Source organism: Lissotriton vulgaris, chromosome 5, assembly GCF_964263255.1.
Source record: "Lissotriton vulgaris chromosome 5, aLisVul1.2, whole genome shotgun sequence".
Taxonomy (NCBI): domain Eukaryota; kingdom Metazoa; phylum Chordata; class Amphibia; order Caudata; family Salamandridae; genus Lissotriton; species Lissotriton vulgaris.
In genome coordinates, this window is record NC_141693.1 from 1932528105 (window position 1) to 1932546698 (window position 18594).

General features: G+C 44.3%; 1 protein-coding gene across 1 annotated transcript in view; it reads right to left on the reverse strand.

The window, feature by feature from the left end:
• The window catches only part of SKIC2 (SKI2 subunit of superkiller complex), a 213455-nt gene that overhangs the window by 57386 nt on the left and 137475 nt on the right, over positions 1 to 18594 (reverse strand). The window contains exons 20-24 of the mRNA XM_086924568.1: positions 16412 to 16549; positions 15751 to 15888; positions 14710 to 14814; positions 10866 to 11013; positions 9292 to 9418 (exon numbers count right to left, since the gene is read on the reverse strand). Of these exons, the coding sequence (XP_086780694.1) occupies positions 9292 to 9418; positions 10866 to 11013; positions 14710 to 14814; positions 15751 to 15888; positions 16412 to 16549 (656 nt within the window). The remainder of the gene's footprint in view (positions 1 to 9291; positions 9419 to 10865; positions 11014 to 14709; positions 14815 to 15750; positions 15889 to 16411; positions 16550 to 18594) is intronic.

An 18594-nucleotide genomic window follows, 5' to 3' on the forward strand; every position in this document is an offset into this window, starting at 1 on the left:
TTTAGGCCCAGCTTCCTGTGGTCCATTATGACTGTGTCTTCAGCATACTGTAACACTGGGAGCCTCACACTTCCTAGTCTTGGGGCTACTAAACTGGCTCCTTTTAAGGCCTCTCCCAAATCCGCCGTATATAGATTGAAGAGGATGGGGGCCAGCACGCATCCCTGCTTCACCCGCTCTCCGTGCTTATTTTGGGAGATAATGTGTTGGCACTTGTTTTAACACGCACCCAGGTGTCCTCATATAGTGATCTTATTGCCCTCAAAAGATTTGGTGGCATGACCCAGTTTTCTAATTTCCACCATAGACTTTTTCTTACTACTTTGTCGAAAGCTGTACCGTAGTCCACAAAGCAGCAGAAGAGTGGGGGGTGATTCTTCAGGCTTGCCTGGGCTGGAAGGTACGCTATCGCCAGAACGTTGTCCATGGTTGATGCCTGTGGCCTGAAGCCAGTCTGGTGCAGAGGTATTATGCTTCTCTTCTCTTTCTCCAAGTTAGTCAGTAGTAGACAGGCGTATGCCTTAGCTTCCAAGTCTAGCAGGGCAATGAGCCTGTAGTTAGACAGCTTTAGGTGGTCCCCTTTTTTTTAAAATGGGGACCAGTATGGAACCCCTCCAGGACTCCGGGCTTGAGGCAGTCAAGTAGATGTGATTGAAAAGCGGGGTTAGGAGTGACACCCAGAATTCTGGTGCCAGTTTGAAGACCGGTGCAGGAATCCAGTTAGGCCCAGGGGGCCCATCGTTTTTCATGCCCAGAATTCTGGTGCCAGTTTGAAGACCGGTGCATGAATCCAGTTAGGCCCAGGGGGCCCATCGTTTTTCATGCTCTTGATGGTTTCGAGGACCTTTTGGACTTTTATCTGGGCTGATGAAGGGCCATGGGCCTTAGCCGGAGGTCTATTGACCATAGAGACCTTGCCTGGGCTTAGGATCATGACTCCTGACTTTATGTTAGCTGGATCGGCTTGCCCATCAGGGTCCACACTGCCACATGTTAAATCTCTATTAAAAGGCGCTGTTATGTATAGCTGTTTCACGTGTAGCAACCAATCTTTTTCAGACAGTCCGTTTTCTCTTGAGGGTCCTCGGTTGCTCCGCTGGTTTATGTATTTCCAGAGTCGTGCTGTATTCCTTTGTTTAAGCAGGGAAAAGACTTTAAGCCATTCGTTTTCCATAGTGGCTTTTTTATGTTCCCATAGTTATTTTCTGAGATGATGACCTCAGCGATGCGATTGATGGTCCCTCTTTTTGACTACCCCCTCTTTTCTTTTCTGCGAGGGCCTTGCGCAGAAACCTGTTACATTCTCGTATGTCGTTGTTTGGGCAGATACTACCTGGTCTCCGTTGCCCATTCTGTCTCGGGTTTTGGGTCTTGAGGTTCCCACACTTGATTTGTAGATCCTCGACAATGTTCTCCCATCCCTTTGTGGGTGAATGGTCGGTGGTCCGACTCCCTTCCTGTTTCGGAGACAACCAAGCTTGAAATAAATTCCCAGTCTTGTTTGACCACTTGATCCTCCTCAAGACGCTACGTGTTTCCTCCCCACTGGTCTCCCCATTAGGTTGGTAGATGATGTCGGCAGAATTCTAGCTGAAATGCTTTCCTTCCAGTCTGCGACTATGAAGTCTTCCATTCTAACCGCTATCTCTCCACTGGCCATGATGTATGTCAGCTTGTAATTGTTGAGGAGGTCGTGCAAGGGGGCTGCCCTGCCTGAACCCCGAGGGGGGATTCAATTTTGTCAAGGTCCTTCAGATTGAAATCCCCCGCTAAAATGACCTGGTGTGATTTATATCTGTTTAACCAGTCTTCGAGGTGCTGTGCCATTGCCTCTAGCTGGTCGTCCATGAGGGTTTGTGCTGGGTTGATGTAGCAGGTAATTAATAACAGGTGCATTGGATGTTTATTAAGATTCAGGCCTCTGAGCTGTAGGGCTTGTAGTCCAGGAGAATTGGAGTTGATTGGTGTGGCTGCAAGGGCGCATTCGTGTTTTATAAAGACTGATAATCCACCGGCTGGGCAGCCAAAGAGGTTCCGTTTGGTGGCGGGGACTTGAAGGTCATAGTATCCTGCCAAAGGAGTGCTGGACAATGCCCATGTTTCCTGGAAGCAGATTATATCCCCGCTTTCCAGGAACTGTTTAAGAGTTTTTACAGATTTTGCTAATCCCTACTATATTCCAGGAGATTATGGTTAATTGCTGCTTATTATTTAGACCTGACCCAGCCTTTCCTCAGACCGGCTGGCTTATGTCGAGGTTAGGAACACTGTGGCCTACTTCTTGCAAGTCCCTTTTGGTCTATATTAGGGGAGGTGGTACGTATAACACGATGATTATTTTGACAAGAGATCCTAATGCCCATTAGATCCCTTTGGCCCGTCTGACTTCTATCCAAGGGTCCTGAGCTTTTTGTCCCTTGCAGGACCGACCAGGTGGCCTTGCCCCCTGGGTCTGGGGCCAAGAAGTATGGGTATTTTGGGTGCGGTAACAACTTAACTTCGATGCCCCACTCAGCGAGTTGGGTGGAGTTATTCATGACAATTTGTTGTATTTCTTCATTCTTCAATCCAACCACTGATGAGGCGCCATGTGTGTCTCCCTTCATGCTCAGGAATTTCACTCACTCTAGGTCTCCTGTTTGTATCTTATCCAGGGTATCCAGATGTTTGAAGAGACGTAGAATGTTGCTTCGATTCAGGATGCCATGCTGTCCCGTGCTAAGGAATCTCGGTGTGAGGACCACCTCATATACAACTGCTGGTGCACCCACAGCTAGGATCCTTTCTCCCCTTTCTGTGGCTGTCTCTGCTGGTGTTGCTGGTATGCTGGTGCTTCCTTGGTGAGTTGGAGCAGGTCCTGCTTGAGGCCGCTCCTGCTTGAGGCCGCTGGTTTTGGCCATGATTGCTCCTAGTGGCGGGCTGAGGTCCCTGACTTAATTGTGCTGGATTTAAGGTGGCCGGCTGTGGTGACTGAGATGCTGAGGCTGTCTGGGTAAGGGATTCTGAAGTAGATGGACTTATTCCCGCCGTTGAGTCGTCGTCTGTTGAATGATTCGCCCTTTCTGATGACATTTGGCACTCTACACTAAGGGTGCTTGGTGGTAGGGTTGACTTGTGCTGGATTTCCAAAGACATGGGGGCTGAAAGGGCATTTTTGCCCCAGTTTTTGTCAGTAAAGATTGGGTAAAGCTGAGTGACTTTTGTGTCCCCTTGATGATCTTTGATGACTGCAATTGTCTCACTTTTAACTTTGACTTTTTAGCTTCTTCAGGTTTTTTTTTGCTCTCCTGGATAGGGAGGGTTCATGTGTGTTAAAAGTGAGGTATGCTCCTGCAAGTCTGATCCAATAGTGTCGCTAGCCCTGAAGTTTGGGCTTAGTGTGTCTTTAGGTGTTTCGGGGGTGCTGGCAGGATTGATGGTCGTGTGAACTGCACTTTTGACGTTGTCACCTGTGATTTTCCGTTCTGTTGAAGCCCCTACTGGCTGTGTTGCAGATGTAGTATGACTGTTGGGCTTCGCCCGATCGTCTGTGTCATTTAAGGTTGTTCCCTCCGTGCCCCCTTTTGCTTTCTTAACTATAACAGCTAGAACCTCTGCAAGGGAGGCCCACTTCTCAATGAGATTTGAGCAGCTACAGGAGCATTTGCCCCGGTCAGAAGCCACTTGCTCGGAGATCCTTTTCTCTAGGTCCTTCACCTTAGAGCTTATGTTTACTAGACGCCCTGCGATTGCTTGTAGGAGATCTATTTGCACTTCCATCTTGGTTGATTGCCACAAAAGGGCTTTATTTGTGGCGCTGTTTGTCTCAGACGAGTGATTTCTCTAATTCCACTTCAGCGCTGGAATTGTGTGACAGGTATTCTTTTTTTGAGTTAGGGACCCATGGGGACGCTGAAGGCCATAACAAGTTTGGGGTTAAATTGAGAGTTCTTTCAATCTTTTGTTCTAGATTAGAAAGGAACGAGGATGTAAGCACGCCCACCACTGGAAACCCTGGGGCCGAGGGAGCTGATTGAGACTGGAAGATCATTGGTTTTGTCACTTGGGGCTCACTGATCTCCGTGGTCAGAGATCTGGACCGAAGGCATTGGACTGGTGGATTTGTACGGTTGTCGTTGCTGTAGAGCTGTCTTTGGGCGGGGCTGTACTAGGGATCTTACGAATTGTGCTGTCCTGCCCACTATCTTCATTGATAAGTGAGGGGGTTCCACCCCCAAATGGGCCTTTTAGTTGCTTTGGAGGAGTATACTTATGTGCTATTCTGGTCGTTTCCTGCTAGGTCCTGAGTTCCTCGCAGGGGGAGATCGTGTCCTTCAGTGTGCAGATGTGATTGGGAGATCGTCAACTATGTTCGTTGGTACTGCTGACTTGAGCTGGGCTAGGGCCAAAGGGAGGAGTGTCCAGTGGTATACCATTAGTGTATGTGTCTTAACATTCGAGACTTGTTTATCCATGTGTTATTGCACTCAAATAATGAAAATATCTGATCGGTTTATTACGTAGTCCGGTTTTATATTTGGCAACTATCTCACCGTTTAAAAAACACTCCTAATTAAACACACGGGAGTGTTTCTTCGCTTTCCATTTAAAAATGGATGTGCTGTAGCTTCCGCATCATGTGACTGGGTGCACGGGATGTTTTCGGCGATGGCGAAACGTTTGATGGGTCCGAAGCGTTTATTTATACGGCAAGGTAAGACGCGGTTGGAGCAATGACAAAAGGTTTTTAATGTCCTTAATTTCGGTCATACGCTATTTAGTTGGTTGTGACTTGGGAGAAGTCTCATTATGTATTGATATCTGTTCATTTTCGGATATATTATCGAGAGGGAGAGTGTGACTCTAGGAGGCAGCGGATTACAAGCACGCCGGTGTGCTCTCTTTATCTATTAGTAATTACATTGCTGCATTGATGTGGGGTTTCCACATTTAGTGATTTTATCGCACTGCAGATTCAGTTTAGTTAATATATTTGTTTCCTTTCACTAGTTTTTCGATATAAATAAGTGAATTTGTGAGCTGCTACGCCTGAGAAGTGGGATATTGGTGGGAAGACTCATTGACCACCAGAGGTACAATCTTATCTTTTTTATGTATTAAAGATAGAGGCAAAATACTACTTGCTTCAGATTTGGGTCTTTTTCTTACACGTTCTTTGTGTGTCACTGGGTGCACTACTTTATTATTCACACAGTGTTTTGATATAGGTCACAGTGCTGTGTATATACCATTTTTGTATACATCACTTGCGTTGTATTCTTTGAGAAAAAGATACTTTTTAGACACACTAAGGTTTAGGCTATCTGGCCGTCACTTCAGTATGCAATTTTAATAAAATATGTGTATATAGGCCCCGATGTGCACTTGGATAGGTTACAAACAAAAGATTGCATTAGTGATGAATATTACATATAAATATTGGAGGACAAATGCGGTATTTTTGATGTTATAGGTTCTTTTGAAAAGGTGTTACTCTGGAGCCCTAGTCCTGATGAGGCCCTTAAGTTGATGGGCTGAAACGCGTCGACACATACAATGGAAGATACCCAATAACAATTAAAAATATAGAACATATATCCATGAGCATTTGTGAAAAAATAAGGATTAAAGTTGATAACCTTTAATGCTCTATAGGGTGATATTACGTACAAGGAATGCTCAGTGAAACTTTCGGTAGAGCATCCATTATTGAATGATAAGGATTATGAGAAACAACAAGTGAATTGTATACCTTTTTGTTTCTATTTATGTTCATTGTATAAACATTTTGTATATATACACGTCTATTGTGGTAAATGTGTTAATGTATTTATAAATAACATACTGATGTGTTTGTGATTCTAAAGAATATACAAGAGAGAAAAAGAAAACTGATAATAAATATCCACTTTATAATCTAAAACATTTGTTTTGAGTCAACTTGTGGTTAGTGATTCTAATTAAATCATCAGATTAGATCTTAAGATTAAATATTAGGGAGAGGTAATTTGAGTATCTTTCTGACCTATGTTTGGTGTATTTATCGATTTATTGCGAGGCATATGTTTGATGTATGCAGTGGTATACCATTGTCACTGCTGGGGGGTCGTTTTTCTTAATAAGAAAGTTTCTAATCAAGCCCCTTTGATCTCCCTCTTGTGGCATTTCTTTTAGGCGATCAGTTAATGATTTGCTCCGCATGGTCCTTTTGGTCCCTTTGTTGGGTGGGCTGCTTGTAGGGATTTCTTCCGGGGTCGTGTGCAGTCGGCCCTTCCTTTTGGGCCCCATATGCCAGATAGTTTACTGGGGTCAGCTAGAGTTGGCCACCATATACTGTGCGTCTGGGCCAAATACAAGCTTAAGTCCCTGATTGCCCTTTCATCACTTTTGTTTCCTTGTCGCTTTTATCACTTTTGTCTCCTTTGGCTCTTTTCTGGCTCTCTCCGATCTCTCCACTCTTTCCTTGCGGGAGAAACTGGGCTGCTGCTGCTCCTTTGGACTGTGTTTGGGTTAGTGTTTGGTGGTGAAGGTTGTGTCACTTGGGTCTTTGATGATGTCAAATTCCCCCTTCCTCCCGCTGATGCGGGGGAGGTCAAGGCAAAAGTGGAGGTGGTGGGGAGCAGGCGGGTCTGTCTGCGGGGGGACAATTTGGGCTGGCAGGGCTCTCCAGGCGGGTCGTGGGCTCCCCCTGACCGAATCGGGCCACCTCCACGCTCACCGTGGGCACTCACTCACTTGCTGCAGCCACCTGTGTGTGGCCGCACTTGGCGCTGCTGTTAGCCCCCTTCTGTGCAGATATCTGTTGAGGGATTGCTAAGGCTCCCTCGCCGGTGGCCCCCCACTCCGACCCTTCCTCTGATGAGGTTGTGGGTATTAGATGTTGCTTTGGGCTTAATCTCCCCAGGCACTGACACTGAGGGGGAGTTATCAGGAGGTGGCTTATCGCGTGTTGGCCTTGAGCTGGTCCACGTGCAGACGCTGAGGGCAGTAGTTGAATGCTAGGGCTTTGCTCAGCCCACCATAGCTTGGAGGCTTGAAGGCTTGAAGGTTGCACTCTTTGAGAGGCGGGAGCACGAGCTTCCTCGGCTGCACTTTGCTCCTGCCGCGTTTGGAAATGCCCGTGCGGCTCCTGCCGCGTCACAAGGATGCCCCCCGCGGCTCCTGCCGCCTTTAGAAATGTTCGAGGCTCCTGCCGCGTTGCAAAAGCAATCTTGCGGCTCCTGCCGCGTTTGGAAATGTTTGCGGCTCCTGCCGCGTTTCAAAAGCACCCACGCGGCTCCGACCGCGTTTGGAAATGTTCACGGCTCCAGCCGTGTTGCAAAAACACTCTTGCGGCTCCTGCCGCGTTTGGAAATACTTGCGGCTCCGGCGCGGTTTGGATGTGCTTGCGGCTCCACCTCTGTCTGGACTCCTCTGCGGACTGAATGGTCTCTGCTCGAGTCCATAATGCACCACGCTCCACCACTAGCAAGAAGGAAGCATCCCACTAGCAAGAAATGGAGACTGGCAATGCCTACTCCTGGGTAGTTCCCAAGCTTGGGGTGGAGAGCAGCTCCTTTATATGGAACACTCTGCAACAGCATTGACACTCTGATTCCGATGTGGTTAGGAAGGTCTCCTAACGGCATTTGCTCCGTCCAAACTGGATCGGGAACGTGTCTTTCCGAACAACTCGGAAAGGTTTCCGACCGACCGAGTACTATGCGAGTTAGGCGTTAGGAATATCCCAATCCGAACCAGACGGTATTTGGAATTACCGAGCCGTCGGAGCAGAATCGTACGTCTCTATGGGACGCATTTCCAAATGACCGAGTACAATGCTGGATTTGGACAGCCTTTCTGAATCGTCCGAGTCGAATCAGCAGTGGGAATCAGACTTTGGGGGCCCGTAGTGGGTCCCCTGCTCCCAAAGCCTTTCCAATCGTGCCTGTGGGGGGTACCCATGGGTCCCCCCCTTACCAGCCATGCACAGTGTGGCAGGGTGCAGTGTGGCACCCGGCAGGGTGCAGTGTGGCACCCAACAGGGTGCCTGATTTTCCCCAGCCACCCCTTTCTTCAGTGGGAGCCTATGCATTCAGTCGGAACAAAGGCTCCCATTGAAGTCAACGGGAGTCCAACCAAATCGTATCTGGAAGCATCCGGATGAATCGTACTCGGTCGGTTGGACTCTCCCGATTCCGATTCGGTCGGAAAGCATTCCCAAACCCATTTGGTCAGGAAGCTTTCCAAACCTCATAAGAATCGGGCCCTAAATCTGCTACCTTCAATTGTCTGTTTTTCTAACATGGTTTCTATGCATCTTTCACCTAACAATCTACACAGTTGCTACGCCACTATGTTATAAAAGTATACACACACACACAGATGTATGTATATATATACATCATGTGATCAAGGGAGGGATCTCCCGAAACGCGTAATGGCGGTAACGGCTAAATAAAGAAATTGCACAAACTTTTGGGTCCACGCTCGTTTATTCTATTGGAGTGGAGTGAAAACGAGATAATCAAGTATATATATATATATAAATATATACACACATATATATGTATGAGTGGGTGTGTATATATATGTGTGGGTGTTTATATCTATCTACCTATATCTATATATATATTTATAGATATAGATAGATAGACAGATAGACAGATAGACAGACAGACAGACAGACAGACAGACAGACAGACAGACAGACAGACAGACAGACAGACAGACAGACAGACAGACAGACAGATAGATAGATAGATAGATAGATAGATAGATAGATAGATAAGAATATCCAGTTCTGTGATCTTTTACACTAAAAAGGAGAGAGGCTGTATTTTGTGATTCAACATAAATGTCGAATGACCACTACAATCTTTATGACCATCGATTCTTTGAAACTCATCTTGATGTTAGAGATATTATTGTGCTGTCCCTGTCCCGCCCTTCTGACATGAACATACCTCACTCACAATGACAGCACCTCACTCACAATGACAGCATCCTCACTTGCGAGTGCATCCTCCCTGACAATCAGCATCCTCACTCCTAATGAGTGCATCCTCACTCACAATGATAGCACCTCACTCACAATGATAGCACCTCACTCACAATGACATCACCTCACTCACAATGAGAGCATCCACACTTACGAGTGCATCCTCCCTGACAATCAGCATCCTCACTCATAATGAAAGCATCCTCACTCACAATGATAGCACCTCACTCACAATGAGAGCATCCTCAGTCACAATGAGAGCATCCTCAGTCACAATGAGAGCATCCTCACTCACAATGAGAGCATCCTCAGTCACAATGAGAGCATCTCACCGAAAACGTGGGATTTGGCGCTTGTTGAAATCATCCAAGATTTTTTCAGCAGCAATGCGCAGGACTATAATGGTGATTCCATTAATGTCAGATGGCTGCAGCTTCTCCACACTGTGGCTACATGGCCCTGCCAAAGTTAAAAAAAGATGAGAATGTGCATGAAAGAAGCAACATCAGAGAAGTTAAGGAAAAGAGACAGACTGATAATAAGACTATACAAACCCATTACTGACATCAGCCGTCGGCAGGGCTCAAAACTAAGGGGTCATGTAGAGTGTGCTGAAATGGACAGATATCCTATTCAATCACATTCTTTGATTCCCCTCCTCATTTATAGGTGGGGTAAACAGAAAATGTCTTATGCACAACCTAATTCTGCTCCATTTTGGAAAACCCTTCAAGGCAACTTATCTTCCACAGAACCTGGGAATTGTTCGCAAACGAGCACCTCAAAATTATGAAAACCATGGCTAAATTTAGAAATACTACTAGGAACAGCACACTGTATGTAATGAAAATGCTTTCTATGCCAGGAAAGAGTCTCTTGCAACTTAGACCACTAATTAAAGAACATAATTAATGGCACCTCTCTGCTGAGAGGAGGTGTGTCTCATTGGATTCTACAAAGGCATCATCGAAACGACAAATCTAATCACTTTCACAGTATTAGGAGGGCAACCTAATTCCCTTGTTCACATTGAACTTTCCAATTCAAATGGCATGTATCTGTAGTCTCTCTTTTGTTTTTAATTACTATCCATGTCTTCTTTTTCAATTGATTTCCAGACGTTGGTGTTTTTTTCCATAACATTTTTATTAAGTATCCATTTCCATCACATTTAAAACAGACCCAGCTAAAGCGTTTCATGGCTTATAGGGACTTCATCAGGGCAATTTGATTTGTATTCCTCAAAAAATGTATTTTCCATTCACTCCCGTTTAAATGTCTGGGCACCTTTCGAGCAACCTGTGACAGACCTGTGACAGATCTATCGGATAGGACTAGCACACAAACACCGAAAGGCTGCTCTACATCATAATGCTATTGTACATTATTAGAATTTTTACCTAAACGATAATCCCTGCTTTTTTGCTTAGTAAACAATAACTACCATTAATGTTAAGTATGGGAATACTGTCAGCAGAAAAGTCATCACCACAGTCACTTCTGATCTGCCCAAAGGTACTTTTTAACATAGTGGTGGAGAGGTCGGGAGTGAAGCGCCCTGCCCTCTGGCTCTCAGAACGAACCATAAAACGGCTCAATATCTGTGCTTAACTCATTATTTCCTCCTTATGATATCCAAGAGCCCAAAAGATAATTACATAGACAAAGGCCACCCAGGACCAAAACAACTGGAATGGTTAGGAGTGGTCCTTGGACCCCAGCAGCATATGGAAAATCCCAGATCAAAGGCTGCTTGTGAGCACAAACTGTTTGTGATGAATTTTCAAAATGCAACAAGGTGGCAAACCATAGATGGTTGAGAACTGGAAATGGCCTTTTGAACGTGGTGTGTCTCAATGATTCCTAAATATTTACCAGTAAAACATGCAGTGAACTGCCCTCTTACCCTCCGGTATAAAAAGCTTCTTGTTCAATAGATCATCTGGCACTGGGGCCTCTCGCTTCATTTCCTCTCGTTCCTCCTCATGTCCCTCGGGTCTCTTCTCACAGAGCACAAGTGTGGTGAATGTCCTGTTAGTAGCATCAGAAGAAACCTATGACAAAAGGGTGAAGAAGCATGCTATGATGAATACGGAACAAAGAGTGCATCAATCCTTTGTTTATAGAGAAACAAGATACTCTTCTCTTTTCGATTGTAGTGTGAGATGTATTGTCAGCGTGTACATTTATTTCCATGATGCCACTTGAAACCTGGAGGACTATCACGCAAGCCCTGCTTGTCAGCAGGTTAGACAACGGAAATGCACTTTTTGTTGGCATGCCAGATTACCTTTTAACCTCTGCAGGTGATACAAAATGCAGCGGCTAAACTGGTGTGCAATGAGGGCAGATACAGTTCAGCGACAAAATGCCTGATGCAACTTCACTGGCTGCCCATGCACCAAAGAGCACGATTTAAACTCTTAGGACATGCCCACAGGGAACTTTATCGCACAGGCCCCAAGATTCTCCAAGACAGAATAAAATTCTACGTCTCGCCTAGGTGCATAAGGTCAGGTTCCTTAGCATTAGCTGAGACCAAAAGAATCAGTAGAGCACCTTCTCGCACCTTGCAGCACTTCATTGGAACGAGCTTGCACTGGAACTATGGCTAACTGCAGAACACATTCAGGCGTTCAGGAAGAAACTTAAAACTTATTTATTTCCTTAGCACTGCCGCTACCGCCCTCAACTAGACTAAACTGACTCATTACTCTCCGGCTACACTAGATCAGTGATAGCCCAGTGGGATGAATGTTGCGCTTTATAAATAAATAAATAAATTCAAAAGACTGAAGAAGAGCGAAGGCTCTTATCCACTGAAGACTCACTACCCAGGCTAGGTGACTCCAATCGAAATATATTAGAGTAGTGTGTGGTGGATGCTTCATCAACTAAAATTTACAATAAGGTTCAACTGCCTAAAACAAGGATTGTAATCCTCTCAAACACTACACTGAGCGCAGTATGGATTTATGGATGTATGGCTCCTATCCTTTGAATACTTGCTGAAGGTGGGAGGGCCCCGAAAGGCAGGGAAGACAGGAATTTAAGCAAGCTCTGTTCATGGAAAACTAGCTTGCACTGTTTGCATGCCTGATTTTTATTACAGTGTGATAGCCCTTATGTTACCTAAAAGAAATAAACCAATGCTTCCCATCTCAATCCCTGATGGGGCTAGTTAATATGGGGTCCATCCAGGTTAAAGAGAGGTTTGTAGACAACCACGAAGAAGCCACAGAACTGCTGATCTTGTCAGTGTGTTAAGTTGTGACTTTCTTAGAATAATGGTAAGACTAAGCTGGCATGCAGACAAGACATATCTCTGTTGTACACTGTGAGGAAATGGGGTGTATTATGTGGTGAGGTTGTGAGCATTCACTATGTAATATGCAACTAACCCTTTTAGAACTAGTCAGGTTTTGTTTGTTAAACCTTAGCTTAACCCTGGGGAGCTGTGCCATGAGCAGTGAGGCTTACACAAAGGAACAAATGCAAAGAATTTAAAAACCACCAAAACAATTGTAGGAGAAAGAAACGAAACACTCCACAACCAATTTATAAAAAAAGATTTGATTTTGATGAATTTTAGACGCCAAAATGAAAAAGATCCACCATATGGTTTTGGAGATGTAGATTTTCCAAAGTATAGTAATTGACAACTTTTTACTTAATTTCAAACCAGCATTGACAAATTCAATGAATTTGACACTTGAAAACGTTTTCAAGAAATACTTGAACAATTTGTTTCTTTAGGCAACCAACTTTGGCAGGGAGCCAGTCAAGGGGGACCAGCAAGGTCCACAGAAACAGTAACCTCCTCGTGAAAAGCAGTCTCCAGTCCAGTTCCAGTGGTCCCTTGCCATTGACTTCTACTTGAAGTGGTCTTGATACAAGATGATGAATATGAGCTAGGATGCTAAAGATGCTGTGGGGATTGACAGGAGTCTTCCTGGGGCTACTCTTCAGTCTCTAGGCTTGATGAGGTGAACCTGGCCACAGGGGTTTGACGTCCTTCGAAGTCCTCTCCAGCATGGCAGAAGTCCGGTCACTACTGGGCTACTAGTCACTTGGTACAGTGGATTCAGCAGTTCCCTTCTTTTGGCAGCAACGTGCCTTCTGGGTGAACAAGCTGCACTCAGGTGACTCTCCTGGTTCTAGCAGACTCTCGGCACCTTTCCAGCGTTTGGTCATGGTCATTTAGGTTGCATGGAGTTGAGGAACAATGTTTCAGAGACCTGTGCTACCAACTTGCCAGGCAGGCTACCTTAGTTTTTGTGTCCCTGTGCTGCATACAGAAATTCACCCAAGTGACCCTTGGAGTCTCTTCTTCTGGCTGGGGTTCAGGAGCCACTTCTCCACGAGCAGGACACAGCAGACAGAACCCTTTCCTTTGCTAGGCCAAAGTGTAGTAGGCGCAGTACAACTTCGGTGCAGCCTCTCCTTCGTTGTGTTCTTGGTGCAGGTCAGTCCTTCTTCCGTCCTGTTCTCCAGTCCAGCGAAATCAGAGTTTTGGGTGCCAGGGGTGCTGTTTTATGCTCAGAAAGTGCCCTTCGAGGAGATCACAGTAGCTAACCAATGGGCTACCAGGATCCCTCCTGCCTGATAACAACTTCCTGTGAAGTATGGCATCTAGCTATCTCAGAGTGCTCTATTCTGCTCACTCTCAAGATGGCAAAACACCTCTCTCGATCTCAAGAGCTTGGAAGCCCAACCTAAGAGTGTGACTATTACTGGGGTACATGCCCTGCAGAAAAAGGGTTTGGCAAATGTTTTTCCTTTTCTGTCCCCCGGCCTGCTCCTCCCACAAGTGAATACTACTTGTCCTTCAAAGGCGGCTTCCCCTTTGAAGCTCGCCTTTTGGCCCAACAACCTGTATGACTTCCTGCCAGGAGGAGGTAACACCTCCGCCAGTGGCAGGCCTCTATTGTTACTGTTCCTGGGAGTTTTTCACACATCTCCCCAGGAGGGCAGAAGGCTGTCTCATGGCAAGCCTCTGCAAAAGACCACTTGAAAACCTGGGCAACAGAGTAGCAACTTTCTAAAGGTTGCATGTGGCAATAAGTTACATTAATTTGGACTTGGTCATCTAGTACGGCTTGATATTCCAGTTGTTTGATATCCTTAAGTACCAACTGTGGTAATCCCATTCAGAAGTTAACACAGCTGAGTGGTCGTATGTAATCCTGCATTCACCAATGAGGCTACCAATCACTAAGCCAGTAAAAATGACAACTGCAGGTTTTTAAAGCTAGAACATGTTAAACATATGTTCTACTTTACTAATATGCTGCACACTGACTTAGGACTTTAAAGTCCTGCTGTAGGAGTGACTTGCACACATTAGAAATGGAGTTTGGGCTTTCCATGCCTTAAAATGGCAAAGTTAGCAGTGTAGTACTGTCCTCCTAGTCTACAGTGGCAGAATGGGAGTCATGGTTTACCTTATCCCACTCACGGTGGCACAACAAGTTCTGCAGGGCTGAGGGGACACTAACTTACAGGCCCTTGGTACCCATGGCACTATATACTAGGGCCTAAGAAGTAGGTTAGGCTATGCCAATTGGGTATATGCCAGTCAATCATGAACCTTTTTAAGGGTCAGAGCACATGCACTGAGTACTGATTAGCAGGGCTGAGGGCATTTCAGAGCCATTCCACCAGTGTCTACTAGTCAAAATGGGGGGAAAAGGTGGGGGTGAAACCTGCAAAAAGGACGTTTACTCACATTCACAATCATTAAGCATTACCTGCAAGATCACACCCAATGCATTCTTGTGCTGCTGGTTGGTGACAATCACCACTCGTCCCACCGTCAAAGACTTCAATCCGTTTACAGACTCCATGACTTTTCTCTGAAAGAGAAGAACCAACCATGTGAGGGGATTCCACTGTGATCAAATTGAGATGCAATCTTGTGTGAAGCAGAGGTGTGATCAGTTTGAGATGTTGATATGTGAGCTTATGTCTAAGATGACATGTGACTAACCTCAGACTTAATCTTGTGGTAAAGGCTCTAATGTGGACGAGAAGCCATTTTGTGATGTTCTCTAGTATCTAAGCGGAGATTTAGTCTGTCAGGCTAGTTGTTTAATGTTTGTTGACGTCCACACCTGACCAAATTATTTGACCCTGGGAAAATCACTTTATTTACCAGTGTATTGGTGCCCCCATTTGGGACATAACAGGATAACCCACAATATCAAATAATATAGATCAGCCTGCCATTTATATACTTAAATATATTCTAACCTGGTGCACGTAGAAACCCAGGCTTGCTGAATTCTGCTTAGATGATTTCTACATCAAAGCGGGAGGCTATGTCTGGCTCTGTATTGCATATATTCTAACCTGGTGCACGTAGAAACCCAGGCTTGCTGAATTCTGCTTAGATGATTTCTACATCAGAGCGGGAGGCTATGTCTGGCTCTGTATTGCAGCCAAGTTCTAAAGCTCAGGCTTGCCAAAACATAACTTGAAATGCAAGAACATGGTGCGTATGAAAACATCAGTGCAAGAAAGCAACAGCAATGTCTTATGACAGCTGGTTGAGGACATAACTGTAAGTCTAAAATTGCATATATAGCTACAGTTCCATTTCTTTCACAGATCGCCAGTCCTGTCATCCAGAAAGCGGGTGGCAGCAACTTCCCAGGACTTGCACCAGCACAAAGCAACAACAGAATGCCCCAATTGAAGTCAGTTTCCCCGCCATGCAATCGTTATATATAAAGCTCCACCTTAGCCTCCCTCAATCCAAAGTGCCTGTGGCCCCACAAAACCGGACTCACCTGAATAATTTCCCGGGTGTACTTAAGTTCCCTCACCGCAGTGAAGTATCGCTCCAGGTCACAAAGCTGTCCCACACATTCCACTTCCTCCATGCTGGACAGGACCTTCGTCAGCTCAGAAATTCTGTGCTCATGGAGCTGTAAAAAGGCAGAGATGGAACACTAACTGTCAATTCCCATGGACCACTTAAGAGTACAGATGGAAAAAGCCCACTGAGTCTGCAACGTGCTTGGCCCAGTGTATCTCATCTAATTTTAGACCTGCCAAAGTCATCCTAACATGCAGTTTTAAAATAATTTTTGTACTCTTTGGGGAATGTGTGGTAATAACAGTGCCCATGTATTCAGGAGAGTTTGATTATTCACAGCTACTTTGTAAATTTTTATTGGCGGTGTCAATTGAGATGCAAACAGTGTAATGAAGGATAGATCTGAACTACCAGATGAGGGCTTCTAAGGCATACTTGTAGACCGGAAAAAGTATAAAAGGTATCTTCTCAAGTTTGAGAAATTTGTAACAGACTCTAAAATGCATGCATTAAAAATTGAAAACAATTATATATTCAACATTATCTTTACATAGAGATCACCATGCCTCAACTGTGAGAGTCTCAGCCCCCCCCCCTCCTGTGACACTTTTGGATGAGCTTGACGTCCTCACCTTGGAGTCCTTCCTCGTGTGGAACTCGGAGAAGCTGCGCTTCATCATGTCCTCCACCCGCAGCGCCTCAACCCGCAGTAGATTCAGGATCATGGTGTAAGTGAGACGGAACTGCGACTGAAGGTGAGTGGGCTTACCCTGAAGGAGAAAACAAACTGAAGAATGAATTAGGATAATTGGGATACAGAAAGAACATTCTCCGAAAATTATATGTTCTTACAGTTTTAAACTCACAAAACAGCTAAAGCAGCTGGTGAAGCAATAGAGGGAGAAGTATCAAAGTAGTAACTAGCATTAGGTGGAGGAAGGACGTTTCTAAGCATGGATATTCACACACTGGCAGGGATAATCTGCAGTTGACTAATGTTGAGTATTTCAAATACTGAGACTTTGTAATACTATAGAAGATAAGTTCACGATAATCATGGACTAAAATGATAATTACTCTAAAAGGAGAAGGGTGCTATTAAAGACTTGTAAGTATTCACAGAGTAAGTAAGAATATTATTGTATAGATAAGAAAATTTAACAGATATTTGGATTCATTCAAGAGCAATAATATGCAGATTAATGAAGAATAGGATAATTCACAATGGGTTTGAGCAGTAAAAAGCAGGCAGCTAGTTAAGAAGTAGTTTGCAAAGTAGCAATATGTTAATTAAGGTATCAGCCAACGCGATAAAATGTTTTGTACTAAAGGATTCCCCAAGGAATTGAAATTGTTGCAAGTTATTGAGCATTTAAAGATGGCTTAAATGTTCAACCATTACACAAAGTATTCAAACAATGGATAGAGACACCTGTCATAACAACATACTGGTTAACTGAAGAGCAGATTAGGAAAATCCATGTTTAAACAATGTTTAGAATTAGAAAGTGAGTTATACTAAAATGTTAAGAGATTAAAAATTTGTAGCATGATCTTTGAGATTCCATAGATCTAAACATTTTAATTACTAAATACCGAAGAGAAGCCTGAGAAATGTTATGGTTGTAAAATGACAGCTATCTGAAAAGTGATCTGGGCGGAGATATTTTATGTTTCAAAGATATGCAAAGTTTCAATTGATAGATTTAATAGTTTATGGTTGTAAAATGCTGAGTATATGAATATAAACTGGAAAAATACACAGTTGTAACTGAATGAATAGTAGGAAGTCTATATTCACAGTTGTGATGTCCATTTGAAAAGCAGCCTAACTTTTGGTTCCCTACAACGAATAAACAACAAATCATTCACAACTAGTATAAACGTACAGAAGTCTGATCCATTCTGGAAATTTTCATGTAGGTCAGTGAACTAGGGACATTTCAGAGGAGGGTTAGGGGACAGAGTTCCAGAACCTGCAATTCCAGGTCAAACTCCTGTACAAAAACTTGCTCTCTGATACAGTCAACCCGCTGGAAAGAAGTAAACCAATTTAAAGTTGGAATTTGGTACAACTTAATCTCTTTGCTTGATTCTGTACCACTCCATTCAGTAGTCTTAAGAAAAAACTAACAACAAACATTTGAGCTACACTGCCAGTTGACTGCGTGACCATTTCACAAACCAAAAGGTGAATCTAAAATTGGAATCAGATAGGCTGAGAAAAGATGTTCATGTTGGCTTCCACAGGCACACCCCAGGTAAGGAAAATTCAAGCCAGTTCACAAAGTGCATTGTGAAACAAAGCTTTTGCACGGTCCATTCAGAGTGAATAACTTACTGGAGCTTTCCTCCAGGAATTATTTGATATGGGATGGAATTGTGAGAAAAAGGATTGAAATGGGAAGCTATCCCCTTATGTGATATCAATGTGAAGAATAGATGATCACCTCTGTGGATAAGTAAGCAACTTAATGGGGATAAATGCCTGATTTTGGATTTGATGGGAGTAGGCAATGCCAATGTGAGTGCGGCAAAAAGTCAACAGTATCCTTAAGAGCCCTGAAGAAGCAGCAGGACGCTCAAGTTTACAACTGTGGCTCAAGATTAAAGCCAAAGTGATCTGGTCATGAATAAGATCAGAGAAGGTCTCACTATGAAATTTAAACTGCTGTTTTTTCAACTATCTTGGAACTTGTGGTTAGCACTCATCTAATATAGACTATAAGGATAGTGCATCAAGGAAGTGTGGAAACCGTTGGGACAGAACTATATTTTTGCAGGTTTCCAAGCAGCAATATTTGTCAAGAGTCAT